General features: G+C 48.0%; 2 protein-coding genes across 14 annotated transcripts in view; one reads left to right on the top strand and one right to left on the bottom strand.

Annotated features, from left to right (window-relative positions):
• The first annotated feature begins 11 nt into the window (after positions 1 to 11).
• Nif3l1 (NGG1 interacting factor 3 like 1) lies at positions 12 to 13,466 on the top strand. Of its 9 annotated transcripts, none has more exons than XM_013068118.3 (7): positions 12 to 122; positions 2,017 to 2,474; positions 3,742 to 3,904; positions 6,459 to 6,588; positions 7,806 to 7,944; positions 8,982 to 9,065; positions 9,887 to 13,466. In XM_013068118.3, the coding sequence occupies exons 2-7, from the start codon at positions 2,042 to 2,044 to the stop codon at positions 10,069 to 10,071; spliced, it is 1,134 nt and encodes a 377-aa protein (XP_012923572.1). In that variant the 5' UTR covers positions 12 to 122; positions 2,017 to 2,041; the 3' UTR covers positions 10,072 to 13,466. The 9 variants fall into 9 exon arrangements, with proteins under 9 accessions (XP_012923572.1, XP_012923571.1, XP_012923569.1 ...); XM_013068117.3 differs by having other exon boundaries at positions 120 to 221; XM_013068115.3 differs by lacking the exon at positions 12 to 122 and adding an exon at positions 129 to 255.
• A 317-nt stretch (positions 13,467 to 13,783) lies between these two features.
• Positions 13,784 to 22,411, bottom strand: part of Orc2 (origin recognition complex subunit 2) — a 45,389-nt gene continuing 36,761 nt past the window's right edge. For all 5 annotated transcript variants that reach the window (XM_004871642.3, XM_004871643.3, XM_021249749.2 and 2 more), the window contains one exon: positions 13,784 to 15,603. In XM_004871642.3, the coding sequence (XP_004871699.1) occupies positions 15,517 to 15,603 (87 nt within the window). In that variant the 3' untranslated portion in view covers positions 13,784 to 15,516. The remainder of the gene's footprint in view (positions 15,604 to 22,411) is intronic.

Raw genomic sequence — 22,411 nt, 5'->3', positions numbered from 1 at the left:
CGCTTCCGCTCAGCCCGGCGCTCTCCCAGAAAGGGCCACTTCCGCCCCATTCCCCCGCCGCTTCCTGGGACCGGGAGGGCGAGCCGGGCCGGAAGTGAAGTGTGAGGGCAGCTTCCGGCCTGGTGAGCAGTGGGCGCCGGGAGAGCCGCCGGGAGAGCTGCCGCCGTTGCTTGCGTTCGAGGCCGGGCGGGGGCCTCGGGCGGAGCCCCGAGGAGGCGCGGGTGGGCCGCTGACCTGCTGCGCTCCGCCTCAATCGTGTGTTAAGCGTCCGCCGCTTTGGGGGCTCACTTGGCGATAGAAAATTTGAAAAACGTTTGCTTTTGAAGTCATTGGGTTATAGGGCCGGGGACGTAGCTCAGCGGCGCCGTGCCTGCCTGGCAAGTGCAAGGTCCCGGTACTGGGGAAGGGGAAAAGCAGTGGGTTATATATTTTACTAATAGTCGTCTGTATGGTCGGTTTGTTTGTTTATTTATTTATGTTTGAGCCAGGTCTCAGTGTACAGCCCAGGCTGCCCTTCAACTCTGGATCCTCCTGCCTCGGCCTCCCGAGTGCTGGGATTTCAGGCGTGGCTACGGCCGGCCTCTTTCTGAATAATTGTGCCTACAGTGAAGTGCTTTTCTTCAAAAACAAAAGATGTTTATAGATACTGAGTGCCAGGTTAAAATGGTGACAAAGTCCTGAAACAGCCAGCTGGGATTTTGGGCTTTCCCAGCAGGACTTCTCAGAAAAGTCGGAATTTAGTTTATTATGCAGGGCTTTTACGGACGCAGGGAAGTGAGGAACGGGAGGTGCCAGCGGTTGGGGAAGAGCCCTCGCTGGAGGCTTGGTGCGTTGCTTTTCTCATAACTGAGGCTGAACCTGACATGAAGTTTAGAAATAGAGTTGATGTTATCTTTTCTAGTGATTTAACTTGACTAGTTTTGGAATATTGCTATTTTAATTGTTTTTTTTTTTTTTGAGAGTGGGTCTCGGTATGCAGCTCAGGCTGCCCTTGAAGTCAAAGCCATCCTCTTGCCTGAGCCTCCCAAGCACTGGGATTACAGGTGTGCATCACCACACCCGGCTTTGTCTGTTCATATTTTAGAAGCAGGGATCTTTTCCGAGCTCGGCATTGATCCCCCTGTCCTCCCGCCCTTTGCCGACCTTCACACTGCCCTGTTGCTTGCAGGTGTCCAGAGAGCTTACAGAGGGACTGGCAAAGTGCCCTCTGCCTCAGCTCCTGAGCCTGGCCCTTGTGTGTGGGGTTGTTGCTCCTGCCCCTGCCCGCTTTGACCTCACCCATTCTCCACCCCTGGCTGAGCTTCATTCCTGCCGACAGCACTGGTCAGTGCCCAGCTCTGCCTCCAGAGCCCCAAGTTTCGCTGGAGGAGGTCAGTCTGCAGTAAGCCTTTAGTGCTGGCCTGTGCAGTGACCCTGAGGCGAAGTTTCCTTTCCCCTTAGCTTCAGCATATTAAATGGGAGACGTGAACAGGATTGGCACAGTATGACAGTGTTAGGTCGAGGGGCTGGGGAAGGGCACTGAAAAGAAAGGTTTGTCAAAAAAAGCTTTCTTGGCCCCGGGGATTTAGCTCAGTGGTTCCAGCGCCTGCCTCGAAAGCAAAAGGTCCTGAGTTCGATCCCCGGTACCAAAAAAAAAAAAAGCTTTCTTAAGGGCCAGATGTGGTGCTGCATGCCTGTAATCCTGACACTCTTGGAGGCTGAGGCAGGAGGGTTGCAAGTTCAAGTTCAGCCTGCAACGCAGCGACACATTGTGTTGGATGAGAAAGAAAGGGCTGGAGATGTAGCTCAGCGGAAAGGCCATGGTTCAGCCCCAGTACCACAGAAAAAGGAGGAGAGTTGGAAGTTGGGCTCCTGAAGGGAAGGTCGTAGGAGTGGAGGTGAGGCATGGGTGTCAGAGGGTTGAGACCGGCCTTGCCTTGTGCCCTCTTGTCCACCTGGAAGGCCCAGCTCACCAGTGTGGCCCTGCACAGGTCCAGGCTGCGGTCACATGAGTTCCTTTCTTGTGTTTGGCCCCAGATGCTCGGTTGTGCCTGGTGTCTGCATGTTGGCATCTCCTGGGCGCCTGGTGCCTGCTGCATTCCAGCTCGCTTGTTCCCGGGCCTGGAGCTCCTCCTCCGGCATGGATCTGAAGGCCGTCCTCTCTTCCCTGAACGACCTGGCACCCCTCTCCTTCGCAGAGAGCTGGGACAATGTTGGGCTGCTGGTAGAGCCGAGTCCCCCGCACACTGTGCACACGCTCTTCCTGACCAACGACCTGACCGAGGCGGTGCTGGAGGAGGCCCTGCGCGAGAAGGCCGACCTCGTCCTCTCGTACCACCCGCCCATCTTCCGGCCCCTCACTCGAGTCACCTGGGGCACCTGGAAGGAGCGCCTGGTGGTCCGAGCGCTGGAGGCCAGGGTCGCCGTCTACTCCCCGCACACAGCCCTGGACGCTGCACCCCAGGGCGTCAACACCTGGCTGGCCAGGGGGCTCGGTGAGGCTTTAGTGTCTTTCCAGTCAGTTTTAACTGTTTCGAGGGTGAGACTGTTACTGTATTTTTATATACTTAAAAATAATGTTGAAACTTGGCAACTAACTTGCATTTGGAAGAGAAAACATTTATATTAAGAATGAGGAGGACACAAGGCTTCATAGCTGGGCCAAGCTGTATGAATCCTCACCCGTGTGACAGTGCCCAGTGCCCAGGCTCTCAGACAATGCGTGAGGTCAGGGCCCGCCCGCCCAGGCTGTACTGGGTATGGTGGTGAAATCGACATCAGCCTTTGTCAAATGCTTCCTGTGCCCAAGTGAGGAAGTTCTCAGTCACATTAGTGCTCATTTCAAGCTTCAGCCTTCATGATGATGTGCTCTCTCATAATGTGATCAGATTGTGAGCATTCGTGTCTTGTTTTGTTTTTCTGAGACAAGGTCTTGCTGTGTAACCCAGGCTGGCCTCAAACTTGTGGCATCCTCTTGCCTCAGCCTCTGGAGTGCTGGGATTACAGATAAGCGCAGCCATGCCAAGCTGAGCATTTAGATCTTGAACCATTCATTTCTCAGCCTTTTGGCTAAGATCAAGTGTAGATCTTGAACCATGATTTGCATAGGTAGATTTATTAGCAGTAGACAATTCTATGTGTCATCTAAAAAGACATTTTAATCTTCTGGAAAATAATTCTGAAAATGAATTTGATTTCTTTAAATATTTAGGTTATTTTTTTCTTATGAATTCAATTTTGTTTGTCTATACAAAGTCCCTATGTTATGGAAACCGGTGATGTTTACCTAGGAGGTATGTATGTGTATCTGTACTACATCAAAAGTTAATTTTTTTTTTTTTTTTTTTTGCAGTACCAGGGATCGCACTCAGGACTTGGGCTTGCCAGGCAGGCATGGCACCACTGAGCTAAATCCCCAGCTCGGAAAATGATTTTTTTTTTCAAAAAAAGTGCTTATTTCTGCTGGACATGTTGGCACGAGCCTGTAATCCCAGCCCTCAGGAGCCTGAGGCAGGAGGATTGCTGTGAGTTGGAGGCCCTGTCTCACAAAATCCAAAAAAAGATGCTTATTATAAATTTTGCCTATTAATAGTTTATCTTACTTTTGCATCATTTTTTTTTTTTTGGTATCGGGATTGAACTCGGGACCTTGTGCTTGCGAGGCAGGCGGCAGAACCACTGAGCTAAATCCCCAGGCCTTACTTTTACATCTTAAAACAAAAATCCCAGAAACACTTTTATTTTCTCACAATTTTCCCCCAGGCATTTGCACCTCCAAGCCCATCCATCCCTCCAGAGCGCCCAGCCACCCCACAGAGGGGACCCATCGAGTCGAATTCAGTGTCAGACACTCCCAGGACCTGGACACAGTCCTGTCTGCCATGAAAGGAATCAGCCATGCTTCCGTCACTTGTTTTTCCTCTAGGTACTTTTCTTTTTTGAGTTTGTATTTATTTGTAAGCCCTTCTTTGCAAAGCCCGTGACTCTGGTACTGCTTGGGTATGAAAGAAATCGCTTTCTCTGGGCCTGGTTTGCAGGAGCTGTGCAACATCTCCTCTGCTTGTGGCTCTGGAGAATGGTGGGGTCTTCCACAGTGACACAGCTTCAGTGCACCCTGAGCATCCCCCGCCTTGCAGGCCTTTCCTGTCCTGGGGATGTTCACAGTGGTGAACACCCCGATTTCGAGAACACAGAGCCTATGACATAGTGGGGCTGACTTTAATCATTTCCCGGGAAGTCAGTGATTTCCAAGCACTTTGAAGGGAAACGCATTTAGTTGTCCCTTACAAGGTCAGTCATTTAGGGCAGATGTAGTCTTCTTTTAGTCTGCTTTGCCCTAATTCCTGTGGAGCACCAGAAAGGATATGGGAGGAGTGGCTTAGTGGTAAAGCCCTTGCCCAGCATGTCTGAGGCCCTGGATTTGATCCTCAGAGAGAGAAAAGAAAAAGAGAAAATGTACAAAGCTAAGTATTAATAATTGTTTTGAAGTCAAATATAAATACGACTTTTTTGGAGACAGCATCTTGCTGTGTAGTACATAGCACTATGTTGGTGAGACAGCTTGAACTTCCCATGATCCTCCCACCTTAGCCTCTCGAGTGCTGGGGTTACAGGTGTGAGCCACCACATGTGGCTTTTTTGTTTTGTTCTGTTTTTTGAAACAGTGTTATTAAGTAGCACAGGCTGCTCTCAAATTCAAAGCTCCTCCTGCCTCAGCCTCCAGAGTGCTGGGGTTGCAGGTATGTACCACCAGGCTGGTAGTATTTGCCTTCCTTATTAATGGGGTGTTTTAGAGATCTTTCCATCTAAGCATATAAGAACTCACTGTTTTCAAGTGCTGTGTAGTCTTTCCTGTTATGATGTGCTATAGTGGTTATTTTTTTTTTTAGACTTTGCAGTTTAGGTTGACCTTGAACTCAGGATAATCCTCCTGCCTCAGCCTCCCGGGTGCCAGAATTACAGGCATGCACCACCATGCCCGGCTTACAGATTTAAGCATTTCTTTTCTGCTGACTTGGACCTGGGGGCACCAGGTGGAAACCAGAGCACCTGGCTAACAACTTTCCTGCTGCGCGTTTTTCTGGAAAGGCTTCTTAGAGGGTGGATTCAAAGAACCCCCTGTACCACTGGTGATGGAGAGCATGAGAAATGCAGAGTTTTGCCTGTTTAGAGTGGGACATGAGTGCCACTTCTCATGTTCAGTGCTGTTTGAAAATTACCCTGGGGTTTGAGCTCCAGCACCAAAAATAAAGAAAATTACTTCATCTAGGGCTCTTAAAAAATTAAATTTCTTGGTTGTGGTGATGTGCGTCTGTGATCCTAGCACTCTGGAGGCTGAGGTGGGGGGATCACAAGTTCCAGGCCAGCTTGGAATACATGAGACCCTGTCTCAAGAGTCAAAACATACATATGCTAATTTGATTTATAATGCTAATTTATCTTAGTTTGTTGAAAAAAATTTTTAGGTTATTAGCTGTTTCTTTTTCGGGGGCAGGGGGAATTGAACTCAGGATCTTGTGCTTGCGTGACAGGTACAGGCGCCACTGAGCTAAATCTCCAGCCCTCAATTTTTCTTCTCTTTTCTTTTCTTTTTTTTTGCCAGCTGTTTCTTTTTTATAAGAATCTGTTTGGAGGGTCGGGTGTTTAGCTCAATGGTGCCGCTGCCTGCCTGGCGAGCACAAGGTCCCAAGTTTGATCCCCGGTACCAAAAAAAGAGAATCTGGTTTATGCCTTGTACTCTTTTTGTTATGAAATTTTGTTTCTTTAAATTAAATTAAAAAATTAAATTTGGAGCTTGGCACAGTGGTACATGCCTGCAGTACCAGGACTGAGGGAGGCTGAAGCAGGAGGATCACAAGTTCAAGTCCATTCTGGGAAGCTAGCATGACACTGTCTCAAAAAGTAAAAACAGGGCTGGATACACGTGTAGCTGAGTCCAAAGGCCCAGGGTTCCATCTCCAGCGCTGTAATACACCTCGGAAGGTACCAAAGGGAGGCTTTGCAGACAGTCCCCATTGCCACACACAAAAAAGTGCACTGGGCGTGGTGGTACACACTTGTAGTCCCTGCTGCTTGGGAGGCTGAGGCAGGAAAATCTCGAGCTTGAGGCCAGCCTGTGCAGCTTAGATTTTAAAAGAGGTCTGGGGCGTGGTTCAGTGCTTCCTGGGTCCGACCCCCCCCCCCCCAGTTACACTGGGCCCAGCCCCACTCCCAGGCACTCCTGTGCTCTCTCTGATGTGCAGCCGGGCCTGAGCGGGCTGCTCGCACGCGCAGCCTGAGCCTTGAGGAAGGCTGCTGCAGCAGCAGGACACCCTCAAGTGGCCTGTGCAGACTCAGTTCGGGGAGCTCAGGCCTGGGTGCCCGGCGGGCCCAGGCTTCAGTGAGTCTGGTGCTCAGACCCTGGGCCTCACAGCAGAGTTGTAAGCGGTGAGGAGTAGAGGACATCTGGAGTGCTTCCTAGGGGGATCTTGTCGTTGCAGAACTGATAGCGGTGAGGAGCAGACAAGGCTCAGTGTGACCTGCACCCAGGAGGCCCTAACGCGGGTCGGGGTGTGGCTGTCCCAGAACAGTCAGCTGCACGAGAAGACCGAGGTTCTGGTGCTGGAGAAGGTGAGGGATGTTCTCGACCCCAGGGTACTGCTCTCGGTACAGCGTGTGCGTCATAGCAGTAGTGTGGTTTATCAATGTGGAGAGCCCCATAGGGTTCATGTGCACAGCTGGATGAGTTTTATGAGTGCAGGTTTGTGGGGCAGATTTATCTGTGAGCTGTGGCATCAGCAGTCTGTAACTGTTCCTGAGACGTGCACAGGGAGGCCAGGCGGGCGGGGTGCAGCTCGGGGCCAGTGCCATCCAGAGTGTGAGGCCCTGGGCTCCTCCGTTCTCTGCAGTGCATCTTGGAAGGTACTGAGGGAGGGAGATGGTGCAGGGACTGAAAGACATCGGGATCTCTTCTGGGTTGTGGGACTGGAAAAATGTCGGGATTCCTTCCAGGTTACGGGGTTACTGGTTTTTTCTTTTTTCTTTGGCACCGGGTATCGAACACAGGACCTTGCGCTCGTGAGGCAGGCGCCTGGACACTGAGCTAAATCCCCGCCCAAGGGTCAGACAGGGTCTCTGTTACCTGGCCTGGCCTGATGGGTGTGTGCACAATGATGACTCCTGTATCTTTCTTCCTAGCTCAGAAAGTGCATTAAAAATCATGCCTATTTCCGACTACTTTATGGACCTTTCCACTAGAGATCTCACAAGTACTTCAAATACAGTATACATGAGTGTCAGCTGTATTTCCGCCCCAGCCCTTTAGAGCTTTTCTTTGCCTGGTGCTTTGGTGTCTCCAGGCCCCTGTGAAGCCCAGCTCTGCTCTGACTGTGTCTCCAATTCTGACACACTTGTGCTCCCTCTCCCTGCCTCTGCCCTCTGCAGCCGAGTCTCCGAGCCTGCTCCGGGTGCAGCCTGTCTAGCATGGCAGACCGAGGCCTCGCTAGCTGGCCTGTCCTTCCCGGCAGCCTTCCTCCTGCCCTGCCTGCCCGCCCCCGACCCTGTCCGCATCGTGTCCCCGTACCCAAACCTCATCCCTTTCCAGCCCCAAGACCCGACCTCTCGATTGCACAGCCTGCAGGCTGGAGCCCCTCTCTCAGGCCAGCTCTTCCCCCATGCCCCCTAGGGACGCAGCACCGCCTGTGTGGACGCAGTCTGGAGGATTTGGTTATACACCGAGGGCCGGGGCTCTCGGCTGAGCTCACATGTGCTTGCATTTTACACTTGCTCTGCGGGTTTGCTGTCGGGACCGGTGAGGGGCAGCGTTTCCAAGTCTTGTTTCTCTTCAGCCTTTGCTGCTGCAGACTGGGATGGGGCGGCTCTGTACACTGGAGGAGTCTGTGTCCCTGGTGACTGTGATTGAGCGGGTAAAGAGACACCTGAGACTGTCCCATGTCCGCCTGGCACTCGGAGCAGGAAGGAGCCTGGGTGAGTGTCCCCCACCTCTCTGACAGCGGCTCTACATCTGGTCTCTGGACTTGGGCTGGAGTCTGCTGGAGCACACAGGTTGAGGAGGAGGAGAGTGCCTCGGTCAGCGGTGAACCCCAGGCTGGCCGGGTGTCTGGGCTGCCTGGGTCAGGTCCCCAGCTCAGGTCCCCGACACAGGTCCTCCGTCCATGGTGACAGTGTGTGGCGGACCAGCCAGGGTCCTAATGGCCTTGGTGATACTCTTGGGGCTCACAGGGAGGGGCTGCTGGGCTCTGGCCTGTCCCCAGGCTTTTCCAGGCCTCTGGGGACAGAGGATGGGGGCCACGTGCAGAGCGCCTGCATCTGCTCTGCACAGTGGGGCCAGGCTGGGTCCTGCTGTTGTCCTGTCAGTGCCGTGTGAGGTTGCACACTCCCGTGCTGGGTCCTGGGCACCTCCTCTGCAAGCATTGCTTTGTTTTCTTTTGTTTTTTCGAGACAGGGTCTCACTATGTAGCTCAGGTTGGAGATCCTCCTACCTTAGCCTCCCAGGTGCTGGGATTCCAGGCCTGTGCCACCACACCCACTACAGATGTTGCGTTTGTCAGAAAAACTCACTGAGTCGGGTGGTGCGCAGCACCCAGTGGAGTAGTACTGCTGGCGAGGCCAGAGAGAGAAGTGACCCCAGGAGCCTTGTCGCTCAAGCAGCTCATGACCCCATGGTGCCCCAACCCCCTGAGGACACTGGGGCTCTGGCCTGCAAATTTGCTCCTGGGCACATCCAGCTGCAGCCCTGCCACCCGCAGAGACGTCCCTGTCACCAGTCGCTGTGGTGGACTGGCAGGGCCTCCTGGCCTCGAACACCAGGAGCCAAGCTGCCCACTGGCACCCCTTGGATCTTCGTGGCCCTGCAGGTCTGCTGCTTCTCTGCACCGAGAGCTGTTTTCCTCAGACTCAGTGCAGTCTGCATGCTGAGGGCGAAGAGTGCTCTTGGCGCGCACCATGGCACCGGACTGAGGGAGCTGCAGCAAACACTTCTGTCCCGTTTCCTTCTCTTGCAGACTCCCAAGTCCAGGATGTGGCCCTGTGCGCCGGCTCGGGGAGCAGCGTTCTGCAGGGAGTTCGGGCCGACCTCTACCTCACAGGTCAGGACTCTGCTCAGCCGGGGCTCACTGCTGTTAGGACAGTGCTGGGGACACACGATAGCTAAAGAGCTCTCTGAACTTGGCCTACACAGGCAGACACCGGAATCGGGGATGTACTGCAGTCTTCGTGGTGCGAAGAAATCATTTAATGATTTAGTATTGGATTATCTCAGAAATTGATGTTCAGGCCTGTAGTCCCAGCTACTTGGAAGCCTGAAGCAAGAGCATCGGAAGTTTGAGCCTCGAGTGGGCAACTTAGTTAGCCCTTCTATCAAAATAAGATAAAAGGCCTGAGGTATAGATCATTGCAAAGGCTCTGGTTCAGTCTGTAGGACGGATGGATAGATTTGATGTCCGGCTGGCCTGAGTCCATCCTGCCCCCAGCCACCCATGAGTCCTGCCACTGTCAGCACCCTGAGCTGTTGCAGTTGAGGTGGGGCCCTGTGCACTCCCTGCCTCAAAAACCTAGAACTAAGTAAATCTCTTCCTTATCTTTTATGTGTGTTATTTACTTGAGACAGGGTCTGACTAATTCCAGCTGGCTTCAAACTTGCAGTGGTCTCACTGTGTAGCCCAGGCTGGCTTTTCACTCACAGTGCCCCTCCTGCCTCGGCCTCCCAAGTCTGGGATGGTAAGCAAGTGCTCAGGTCAGCAGGAGTGAGGATTCTTGGTGGGCTGGCTTTGCTGCTCAGGGTGTGCAAGCAAACCGGACACATCCTCTTAGAAAGCAGTTCTGCCGTTCTCGTTCTTCACATGCAACGTGGCTTGTGCTTCTGCGGCTTCCATGTCTGAGGGCTAAGTGTGTGCTCTCCACCCGGCAGGTGAAATGTCCCATCATGATGTTTTGGATGCCACTTCCCAAGGAATCAGCGTCATCCTCTGTGAGCACAGCAACACGGAGCGCGGCTTTCTTTCTGACCTGCGGGACCTGCTGGCCATGCACCTGGACAGCAGGGTGCGGCTGGTGCTGTCGGAGTGCGACAGGGACCCTCTCTCCATGATGTAGCACAGTGGCACCAGGACACGTGGTCGGTCTGCACTCAGCACTGCAGTGTGCAGCGGGCGGCGTGTGCCAGCGCGGGCAGAGATCAAGCTGTTTTCTGATCCAGTTGTGTTCGCTGAGGGACTAGGCACGTAAGGCCAGCACCGTATGGTAACTGCCTGTCAGAGAACACACATCTCATAAGCTTGAACTGTTTGCTCTCCGTCCTTGGGAAGTAGCTCAAGTAATTTCTGAGAGTATAGATAAGATGTGTTTATCTGAGAGTTTCTGCTGTTGATTAGTTTAAAAATACGCCTCACAAGTTTGCAAGTGTGAACCCGCTTTGGCCTACTTAGTTGAGTCCCTGTCCCTATCATATCTCAAATATCAAATATGTGAGGGGCCGGGGATTTAGCTCAGTGGTTCCAGCGCCTGCTTCGCAAGCGCAAGGTCACGAGTTCGATCCCTGGCACCAAAACAAAAATAAATATATATATATATATATATATATATATATATATATATATATAAATAATATGTGACATCTATGTATATGATGTAGCCTGGCATGATGGTGCACACCTGTGATTCCCAGCACTTGGGAGGCTGAGGCAGGAGAATGACCATGAGTTTGAAGTCATCCTGGGCTACGTAGGGAGACCCTGCTTCAGACCAAAGAAAGAAACAACAGTTTTAAGATTGCCCAAGGCCCATCACTAGGAAATGGTAGATTGGGGTGCAGACTTGGCCAGTGTACTGAACCGCCCGCTTCTTAAATGCATTCACAGTGAACCTGGTATACACAGTGTGGGAACAACCCGCTTTATTATTTTTGAGGGGTTTTTGAGACAGGGTCTCACTATAGAGCCCAGGCTGGCCCTGAACTCAGCAGTCCTCTTGCCTCAGCCTCCCAAGTGCTGGGATCACAGATGTGTGCCACCACACCCAGCTAGGAATCCATTTTGTTTTTTGAAGCTAAACATTTATTGGTACATTTTGGATAACATAATGATAGCATTTATCATAGGGAATTGGTACTGTACATTATATATCTTTTTTCCCCCATTCCCTTCCACCCCCTTCTCATTACAAAAACTTTGTTTCCCTTTTTTTTGTTCTTTTTTTCTTGTCCCTTTCCTTTACCCCTCCCCCTCTGTTGTTTCCCTTCCCATCTGAACATTTCCTTCCCATTTCCCAGTCTCTGTTACACATTTCCGTCCTTATTTCCACTTTCAGTTTCTCACACCAGAGAAACAGTGCAGAATTTAAACATCTGTGTCCAGTTTATCTCACTGAAGAGTTTGGTCTCAAGGTGCATCCATGGGCTGGGGATTTAGCTCAGTGGTTCTGCTGCCTGCCCTGCAAGTGCAAGGACTCAAGTTCGATTCCTGGTACCAAAAAAAAAAAAAAAAAGTTCAAGGTGCATCCATTTAGCTAGAAATGTCTCAAGCTTAAAAAACCACATCTTCTTTATCCACTCCTCAGTTGATGGCCACTTGGGCTGTTTCCAAGATTTAGCTATTATAGACTGAGCTGCTATGAACATGGATGCGCGTATATCGCTGTGGTATGATGCTTTTAATTCTTTAGAGAAGATACCAAAAAGGAGAACAGCTGGGTCAAATGGGACCTCTAGTTTTAGGGGTGTTTTTTTTTTTTTGGTACCAGGGCTCAAACTCAGGACCTTGTGCTTGTGAGGCAGGCGCGGCATAGTTTTAGTCTTTGGAGGAATCTCCACGCTGATTTCCGCACTGGTTGCACCAGTCTGCACTCCCACCAGCAGTGGAGCAGGGTTCCTATCTCCCCACATCCCCGCCAGCATTTGTTATTGGTTGATTTCTTGATAGCAGCCATTCTTTCTGGGCTGAGGTGGAATCTCATTGTTGTTTTTATCTGCATCTCTTGAATGACCAGCGATGTTGAACATTTTTTTCATGTATTTATTTGCTGTTTCTACTTCATCTGAGAAGTGTCAATTCATTTCGGATGCCCATTTTTGGATAGCAGTCCACTTTTACTGTGATTTTTTTCTTTGGGTGGTATGATAGGAGCCTAAAAATTTTTTTTCCAGTTTCTCTTTGCAACATGTTTTTTGTTTTGTTTTGTTTTGATACCAGATATTGAACTTGGGACCTTGTGCTTATGAGGCAAGTGGCGGAACCACTAAGCTAAATCCCCAGCCCCTTAACATGTTATTCTGATAATGGTAAAAGCAAATCTTTTAAGATACTGTCCAAAATGTTGAGGGCTTTACATTTCTTTTATGGGTTACTGTTCTCCCAGTTGTCTTGCCTGGAGGACTTGGGGCCCTAGAGGAATTATCTGCAGTGGGTTGCTGCAGTGCAGCCAGCAGCCTGAGCCCAGTGCAGGGTCCTGGGCTAGTGTGGGCGGCTGTGGGCGGAGGCGAGTGGGGAGGTGGCCTGGCAGGGACTGTCCCATCTGCTTTCCACGTACCAAGACCACAGGCAGGTGGGAAAGAGGAGGAAGTTTGGGTGTAACAAGGGTAAGCTGCTGGGATGGGCGTGGGGGACACAGGAAGGTCTGGGGGTGGGAAGCTGGACAGATGTGCTGCAGAGCTCACTGCTCATCGAGGACGCCAGGAACTCTTACGTCCTGGTTGGGGTACAAAGCAGGAGGCACGAGGCCAGGCCTGGTCACCCTCGTTACTTGGTTTTTTTGAAACAAAGTATCATGGAAGATTTTTTCTCAGGCTTCCTGAACCAACTTTTTCTAAAATGTAGTTACATTCTTCAGGAGTTGATTGTCTATGTGCATGGGAACATTTAATTATGTTAACAAAAAAGAATAAACTTGAAAAAGAAGATGCAAGTTGATTTAGCTGCTGTCCAGGCCTCGGGCATCCCACATCCATCCGACCTGGGCAGGAAAGGTGAAGGTGGCGGCTCAGGGTCAGGGTGAGGCAGAGGAGCTGGCCGGGAATGGGTCCCGACAGCCGCGCGGCGCTTGTGCTTGGCCACGCTGCCCTACCATGGCTGCTGCATTATTATCCAGCGTTACAGAGCCAAGTCTCATTCACTTCATCGCATCCGCACCCGCTAACTCCTGGAGGGCACGGCCTTTAGGCAGCGAGTGCTCATGAGTAACTAAAATGGCGTAGCAGCAGTTAGAAAAATCAGGCTCCTGAGGAGACCCAGTCCCGGAGAGGCTGCGTCCAGTCCATCTGAGTTTCCCTTCCTTCAGCTGCAGCTGCTGAGGACCTAAGAGTGTGTATGCTCTGAACAGGGCTGCTGGAGAAAAAAAAAAAGCTTCAAGTTGTGATTTTTTTTTTAATGTTAAGCAAAATCGGGCAGGAACACAGCTCAGTGGCAGAGCACTGGAAGGCATGGCCTCCACCCAGTTACCATCTGTTAACTGTCTGTAAACCTGATCTCTGAAGAAATAAACATTAAAACATCCAACGTGGTACTAAGTCAGTCTGATTTCTGGAGTGTTATAAAAATTAGTGTAGCACTCGCTGCCTGAAAAATTAAGTCTTAATGCCAGGTTTATAAGAAATAAGTGTTCTTTATCTGCTGTCTTTTTACCATTTTATTGCAAGCACCAGAAAATGTGAAGGTTTTGGGAGTGCTGCCCAGTCTCACCAGAAGAAAGGTGATGCAGCAGCTGAGACCGCTCTGGAAGCTGATGGGCAGCGAGCAGACCTTGGAGAACACAGATGGCCACACAAGTTAGCGAGGGGCTGATGGTGTTTGTACTAATAAACCAGCACTGTAGGTTAAAAAAAGATCTACTCAAATTTGTTTTTATTAATAGTACTCTTTCACATATACTTACTGTTCTCAATAGTATATAGACACAAAACTTATAAAAATAAACCATAGATATCTAAGAGCAAATGCAAAAATTTGCATGTTAGGTCACTGTAAGTTTTATATATTTTTATAACAGTTGTAAACAAGACAAGCAAGAAAGCAAGGTACAAACCAGTAACCATCATGTTACCACTGTATTTCTAAACAGAGGGAGATACCTTTCATATGTGTGGAGTCGTGATGGTGAACCCTGTCTGTGGCATGTGTGCCATAGGTTCGCCACCACTGGCTGCAGACATCAAAACATGGAAGAAGCTGCTGTCCATGGCTGCCTAAATACTGGGGTCAGGGAATGGAGGCAGACTCGCTCGTCACATACTCTATGACTGGCAAAAAACTAAAAAAATCAATTCATGGGCTGGGGATTGAGCTCAGTGGTTCCGCTGCTTGCCTCCCAAGCGTAAGATCCCGAGTTCAGTTCCCAGTACCAAACAACAAAAATCAATTCATGTACAAATGACATTTTCAGTAGTTGTATTTAAGACTATAACCATAAATGGATTTAACAAAATCAATTATATATCACAAGGAAATTAACAAAAAGTCAAGCATTTTTGGAAATATTTTCATGAAAGTTTAAAACATAGATGAATGAGAGCTGATGAGGCACAGATTTTATTAATTACATGTGAACAAACATTTCATTTCCAAGTGTGAAGTGTTTCAGGGACTGTGAAGACCAGAAGCTCACAGCAATGGCCACACTTAGCTCTGTGTTCTTTCCTTAAGCAGACAGGCTGTGTGAGTATTCAGAGGCTGAGATCAGTGCTTTCAAAGTGGTGGAAGGATCCTACATGCTTTCATGTCTGCTGGACAGGGAAGGCAAGGTTTTCAGCTAAGTGTTAATATGCTATTCATCTGCATGTTGTTCAAGAAAATTAAAAACCTCAATATACAAGAATAAAGTGGGTTTTTTTTTTTTGGTGCCGGGGATCAAACTCGTGACCTTGCGCTTGCAAGGCAGGCAGCGGGAACCTATGTGTTGTATTTTTTGTTGTTCCAAAAACAATCATTCAAATGTAATTGAGGATTCTGTTCTCTAGCCTGGCTTCCTGTCTGCACGTGAAGGTCACTGCACAGATGTGACTGTTCAAACACACCTGTCTGTTCCCGTGCCTCCCAGCTGGGCAGATGGCCTGGTGCACTCCATCTGCTGCTCCCTCAGCCCAGCTGTGTCCCCAGCCAAGTCCCCTCCATTTATATGAGACGTGCTGCCTCCCCCACACCCTGGCTCCCACACAGAACACACACACGGGATGCTGTGTACTTTCACACTCTGGGACAAGCACACTGCACACAACCGGCTCAGGGAGTATTAAAGGCCCTCTTCAAAAAATCAGGACTAGTATCTCTAGTATAAAAGAATTCACAGACATCCAGTTCAAACAGTCCCTGAGCATACTTCATCCGGCAGAAAGTCTCCAGAGGTAACCAATAAAGAAGGCACGATCACTCAGCCCGAGTAGCAGAATGGAGCACTGGGTGGCAGCTGGCGGACCAGTCCTGTGGACACAGCTGCCCTGTGGCAGCTCCTGCACACTGGGGAGGAATGGAGTGTGGTTGGAAACGCTGTGCTTCACAGAGCAGATGCTGGAGCACTCGACGCCTGTGGAAGCCTCAAGGGCAGAGGACAGCTTCAAGCCTCCTCTTCCTCCTTCTCCAAGAAATCAATCAGTGTTCCTCTGTCAACAGGGATTATTAAATACTCCACTCCATCGGTTCCCTAAAAGATACAAGAACACCCATATGTTAGCGCTTGTGTAAGAGCTACCGGAACTTCAACTGTGGGTTCAACCAAAAGTGTATTTGATTTCTCTTATGCAATATCTTTTTTATTTATTTTTTTTGTATATCCTTTTATTGGTACATTTTAGGTTTGGTACATTTTAGGTATACAATATAATGACATTCATCATTGGAAATGTGCACCTTTACATAATCTCTCTTGGTTATTTTTCCCCCTTCCCCTGCCCTCTGTTCAACCCCTCCATCCCTCCCTATTTACAATGTTGTTTCTATTTTTTCATTTTCTCATTAATTCCATTCCCTTCTTTCCTTTCCCCTGCCCCTTCCATTTCCTCTTTCCCTTTTCTATTTCACATTATGTATTATACCTTTAAGTCCTTATTTACACTTTGTTTCTCACGCTAGAGAAACTATTCAGTATTTATATGTGTGTCCTATTTACTTCACTTAAGAGTATCACCTCAATGTGTATCTATTTAGCAATGAATGTCTCTAATTTCTCATTTTTGATGGCTGAGTAGTACTCCATTTTATTAAAAAAAACCACATCTTTTTTATCCAGTTTCCAGTTGATGGGCATTTGGGCTGTTTCCAAGTTTTAGCTATCACAAACTGTGCTGCTATGAACATGGATGCACATATATCACTGTGGTATGATTCTTTTAATTCTTTGGGGAAGATACCCAGCAGGGGAATAGCGGGGTCAAATGGGACTTCCAGTCCTAGTTCTTTGAGGTATCTCCATACTGATTTCCACAGTGGTTGCACCAGGCTGCACTCCCACCAGCAGTGGAGCAGGGTTCCTCTTTCCCCACAGCCCCGCCAGCATATGTTATTGGTTGATTTCATGATAGCAGCCATTCTTTATGGAGTGAGGTGGAATTTCAGCGTTGTTTTCATTTGCGTCTCTCAAATGACCAGTGATGTTGAACATTTTTTCATGTGTTTGTTTGCCATTTCTACTTCTTTGTGTGAGAAATGTCTGTTCATTTCAGATGCCCATTTTTGGATTGGGTCTTTAAATTTGGGAAGTCTGATTTTTTAAAGTTCTTTATAGATTTGAGATAGTAGACTTTTGTCTGAGGGACAGCCGGTGAAAATTTTTTCCCATACTGTGGGTTGTCTCTTCACACGGCTGGTGGTTTCTCTTGCTGTGTAGAAGCTTTTTAGTAAGAAGAGATCCCACTTGTTGATTGTTTGTGCTAGTTCACGGGCAAGTGAGGTTTTGTTCATAAAATCTTTTCCTACACCAATGTCTTCAAGAGTTCGACCTAACCTCTGTTCAGCCAGTTCAGCGTTTCTGCTTTTATATTTAGATCTTTAATCCATTTTGATTTTAGTTTAGTGCATGGTGAGAAAGATAGGTCTAGTTTTAGTCTTTGGCAAGATGAAACCCAGTTTCTCTAGCACCATTTATTAAAGGGGCTATCTTTCCTCCAGCGAGGGTGTTTGGCTCCTTTGTCAAAGATGAGGTGGCTGAGTGTGTCTGGAGTTGTTTCTGCATCTTCTAATCTGTTCCACTGGTTCTCAGGTCTGTTTCTTTGCCAGTACCATGCTGTTTTTGATCACAGTACCTTTGTAGTACAGTTTCAAGGTGGGGGTTGTAATACCCCCTGCCATGTCTCTGTTACCTAGAATTGCTTTTGCTATTTGGGGTCTCTTCTTGTTCCAAATGAATTTTTGGATTGTTTTCTCAAGGTCCATCAAGTATGCTGCTGGGATTTCAATTGGGATTGCACTGAATCTATATAGCAATTTTGGAAGTACGGCCATTTTCACTATGTTGATCCTTCCTACCCAGGAGCAGGGGATGTCTGTCCATTTTCTGATACCCCCTTCAGTCTCTTTTTTTTCAAAGTGCTGTAGTTTTCAGAGAAGAGGTCTTTGATTTCTTGTTAGGTTGATTCCTAGGCATTTCAGTTTTGGGGATGCTATTGTGAAAGGAATTATTTGCCCTATTTCTCTTTCAGTGAGTCAGTTGTTCGTGTAGAGGTAAGCTATTGATTTTTGTGTGTTGACCTTGTATCCAGCTACTCTACTGAATTTGGTTATTAACTCTAGAAGACTTTTGGTGGAGTTCTTGGGGTCTTTGATATAGAGGATCATGTCATTTGCAAATAATGACAATTTGACTTCTTCATTTCCTATCTTTATTCCTTTTCTTTCGTTTGTCTAATTGCTGTGGCTAATGTTTCCAAAACTATATTGAACAGGAGTGGTGATAGTGGACATCCTTGTCTTGTTCCTGATTTTAGTGTGAAGGATTTCAGTTTTTGACCATTTAGTATGATATTGGCTGTTGGCTTTTATCAGATTAAGGTAGAGACCATCTATTCCGATTTTTTGTAGGGTTTTTATCATAAGTGCATGTTGGATTTTGTCAAATGCTTTTTCTGCATCTATTAAGATGATCATATGGTTTTTGTCCTTGGCTCTGTTGATATAGTGTATTACACTGATCAATTTACGTATGTTGAACCATCCCTGCATTCCTGGGATGAATCCCACTTGGTCAGGGTGTATGATCTTCTGCATTCTATTTGCCAATATCTTAGTAAGGATTTTTGCATCTATGTGCATTAGTGAGATTGGCCTATAGTTCTCTTTTTCAGTTGGGTCTTTCTCGGCTTTGGGGACCAACATGATGCTTGGTTCCAGTAATGAATTTGGGAGTATTGCTTCCCTTTCAATTTCATTGAAGAGTTTAAACAGTAGTGGCAGTAGTTCCTCTCTAAATGTCTTGTAGAATTCAGCAGTGAAGCCATCAGGACCTGGGCTTTTCTTGTTAAGTTTTTAATTATGTTTTCAATTTCACTGATTGATATTGGATTGTTTAGAATTTTTAGGTCTTCATTCAACTTTGGTAACTCATACGTGTCTAGGAATCTGTCCATTTCTTCTGTGTTTTCTATCTTATTGGCGTATAGGTTCTTGAAGTAGGTATTGATGATCCTCTGGATTTCTGCTGGGTCTGTTGTAATTTCACCCTTTTCATCCCTAACTGCATGGATTTGGGCCTTTTCCTTTTTCTGATAAGGTTGGCTAAGGGTTTGTCAATTTTGTTTAATCTTTCAAAGAACCAACTCTTGGCTTTATTGATTTTTTGTATCACTTTCTTAGTCTCCATTGCATTGATTTCTGCCCTGATCTTTGTAATTTCCTTCCTTGTATGAGCTTTGGGTTTGTCCTGCTCTTCTCTTTCTAGAAGCTTGAGGTTCAGCATCAGGTTGTTTAACTGGGCTCGCTGTTTTCCTAATATGACTATTCACAATACTGTTATGAATTTCCCTCATAAGTCTGCTTTCATTGTGTCCCATAGATTCCGATATGTTGTGTTGTCATTGTCATTTATTTGCAGTAACTGTCTGATTATTTGGAGTGCTGGTTTGGTATTCATGTAGTTCCTAAAGTGCTCTTTGTCATGAAAAGTATCTTATTTCTCCCATCAATTTTGAAAGATAGTTTTGCAGGGTACATCAATCTGGGTTGGAGGCTCTTTTCCTTTAAGGCTTGAAATACATCACTCCAAGCTCTTCTTGCCTTGAGGGTTTGCACTGAGAAGTCTGCTGTGATTCTAATGGGCTTTCCTTTGTATGTGATTTGTTTCTTTGCTCTAACTGCTTGTAGAATTTTGTTCTTCTGTTGGGTTTTTGGAATCTTAACAATTATATGCCTATGTGTAGATTTTTTTTTGATCAAGGCTAGTTGGAGTCCTATATGCCTCACTTATCTGTATGTCAAATTCTTTTCCCCTACTTGGGAAGTTTTCTGCCATCACTTCTGTGAACAGTTTTTTTATGTCATCTGTACTCTCTCCTGTTTCTTCATTGACTCCAATCAGTCTTATGTCATTCTTATTTGCATCGTGGGTTGATTTCTCGTGGTCCCTTACAATTTTAAGGAATTTTTTTTTTCCTGGTCACTAATTGCAATCTTATCTTCTATATCTGAAATTCTGTCCTCACATTGGCTCATTCTGCTGTATAGACTTTCAATGGAGTTTTTCATCTCCTGGAAATCTATTTGCATCTGCTTTATGGATTCCATTTGTTTCCTATGTTGGGATTCCATCATGTTCCTCAGATCCTCTCTAGATGTATTAATCATTTCTTGCACTAGGAGCACAATCTCTGCTGTTATGTGAGAAATTATTTCTGATTTCATTTTTTCCATATCCTCTTTCGTTGCTAGTTCAGGGAGTCCAGATAGTTGAGTATCAGAGTGTTCCATCTTGTTTCTTTTTGGGGTTGCTGTAGGTGATCTGGAAGTCTGGTTCTGAGGCTTGTTTACCTGTCTTCTCATTTTGATGGGTGGTGGTGGTGGAGGGTGCATGGCTCACCTCTTCTGTGCTGGGAGCTGTGGCACGCCTACCTGGAAGCCCTCCAGGCTGGAAGCCACGGCACGCCTACCCAGAAGCCTCCTCCAGGCTGGGAGCTGTGGCACAATGACCTGAAGTCTCTTTTGGGCTGGGAGCCGTGGCATGCCTTTAGAATTCTTTTCTCCGTAGGAATAACAGGAGAGCCAGATCATATAAATTAAGTCTTCAGAAAACACCAGAGTAGTGTTTCAAGAGACTAGCTCACTGGTTTACATATAAAAAAAGATGGCCGGGGATTTAGCTCAGTGGTTCCGGCGCTGTTGCGCACACGCAAAGTCCCAAATTCAATCCCCGGTACCAAAAAACAAAAACAAAAAAAAGATGTATTCTCATATTTTCTAACCTACTCTAAGAAGCCTTAGTCACAAAGCTGAAACATTTTACATAAATACAGTAGTAAAAAGGCACCCTGGACACAGTGGCACACGCCTGTAATCCCAGTACTTATGAGGCTAAAGCAGGACTGCTTGAGTTTAAAGCCAGTCTGGGCTGCATAGTTCAAAGCCTGCGTGGACTACATACCAAGAGTCTGTGTCAGAAAAACTCCAATGGAAAAAAAGGGCAAAACTAGGTGTGGAACATGATTACAATCCCAGCTACTCAGCAGGCTGAGGCAAGAGGATTAAATTTGAGGCCAATTTAAGCAAATTACTGAGAACCTGTCTCAAAAATATATAAAGATGGACCGGGGATTTAGCTCAGTGGCACTGTGCCTGCCTTACAAGTGCAAGGTCATGAGTTTGATCCCCGGTACTGGTAAAAAAATACACACACACACACACACACACACACACACACACACACACACACATATACAAAGGAGCTGGGCATGGCAGTACATGCATATAATCCTAGCACTGGGAAGGTTGAGGTGGGAGGGCTGCCTTGAGTTCCAGGCCAGCCTGGGGTACACAGACCCTGTCTCAAAACAACACAGCACACCAAAAGGTGAGAGAGCGCCTGGTGAGCACTTCCTGGTTTGTACACTGGGTTAGTTAATCTACTTCACAGCGACAAGTCAGGCAGTGGGATCCCCTCCTTCCTTCCTCAACCAGACACCACTTCCCCTTTCCACAGGGCCCCCCCCCACCCCCAGTGTGGACAGGCAAGTCTTCACCGAGTCTTCACCTTCTGGCTTCTCTGAGCCCTGACGCTGCAGACCATCACAGTCCTACCCTGACACTTGCTGAGTTTGGAACTGGACGCATGGTGACGTGAACGCTGTCCTGGGACTCGTAGTGCCTGGGCCTTGTTGCACAATCCTGGCTGATCAATGACACGCTGCCCTCTCCATGCTCCACCTCCCTGCCACCCTCTGGCTGGCTGCTCCTCCTCTGAGGCACAAATGTCGCTCCAGGCCTCATCCCTGGCCCTCTGCTCTGTCACAGCTTGGGCCAGCAGGACTCACACTCCTGCATCCCTGGCCTGGATTTCCCAGGGCCTTGGGCAGCAACACCTTCCCCGGGGACCCTCGGCTCTGACTCATGCCCCGACTCCAGCTCCTCACACAGGGGCCACAGCTCTGCCCCACAGCTCCGGACCTGGAGTCCTCCACACTGGCTCGCTGTACCTCTATCCACCTCCAGCCTCCACTGGCCCTCGGCCCCAGCTCTGCCCCGCCCTCAACCTACTCCATCCGAGTGGGCCCGTGTCCTGTCCCTGTGCCACCCAATGGTTACCATGCTTTCTTTTTTTTGGTACCAGGGCTCAAACTCTGGACCTTGCGCTTGTAAGGCAGGTGGCTGAACCACTGAGCTAAATCCCCAGCCCATGGGTACTGTGCTTTTTAATGACTTCACTATTTCAAAGATCGAAAACCTTTCCTTGGCCTAAAGACATACAGGGCCAGCCCTTACCCCACGCCCTCTTCAACCTCCTCTTGCTACACCAGACACCTCTGTTTCCAGTCTCCAGCTGTGCTTTTCCTGTCATGGAGCACCCCCCACTCTTTATGGTTCTAGGAATTGAGCCAGGGACTCACCTATGCTGGGCAAGCACTGTCACTCAGCTCCACCCCAACCCTCTTTAAGAAATGTTTATTTTGAGATGTGGTATTGCTAAATTGCCCAGGTGGAGTTTGCAGTCCCCTTGCCTCCCTAGTAGCTGAGAATTTAAGCGTGTGTGGCCGCACCCACTACCTCCAAGGTAAGATCTATCCAGTGGATCTCAGCACAGCAGTCTCTTTGATACACAGTATGAGGTCAAATTCACCTACTCTAGGGCCGGGATGTAGCTCAGTGGCACCACATCCGCCTCAAAAGCACAAGGTCCTGAGTTCTATCCCCAGTACTGAAAAACAAAACAAAACAAAACCCAAAACAACAACAACAAAAAAATTCAACTACTTTAACTAAGTCCCTCCCGTTCCCCCTTTCTTTTTCTGAGCCAGGGTCTTGTAATGTAGCAC

Source organism: Heterocephalus glaber, unplaced genomic scaffold (assembly GCF_053883595.1).
Source record: "Heterocephalus glaber isolate CG9 unplaced genomic scaffold, H.glaber_assembly_v1.0 deba00001743, whole genome shotgun sequence".
Lineage (NCBI taxonomy): Eukaryota > Metazoa > Chordata > Mammalia > Rodentia > Bathyergidae > Heterocephalus > Heterocephalus glaber.
This window is presented reverse-complemented; position numbering and strand designations above follow the sequence as displayed.

Coding starts and splice junctions, on each gene's coding strand:
- Nif3l1 (XM_087200383.1), top strand. CDS start 1,988: ATGAGTTCCTTTCTTGTGTTTGGCCCCAGATGCTCGGTTGTGCCTGGT. Junction 2,475..3,741: donor CTGGCTGGCCAGGGGGCTCG/GTGAGGCTTTAG, acceptor ATTTTCCCCCAG/GCATTTGCACCTCCAAGCCC. Junction 7,945..8,981: donor CGGAGCAGGAAGGAGCCTGG/GTGAGTGTCCCC, acceptor CTTCTCTTGCAG/ACTCCCAAGTCCAGGATGTG.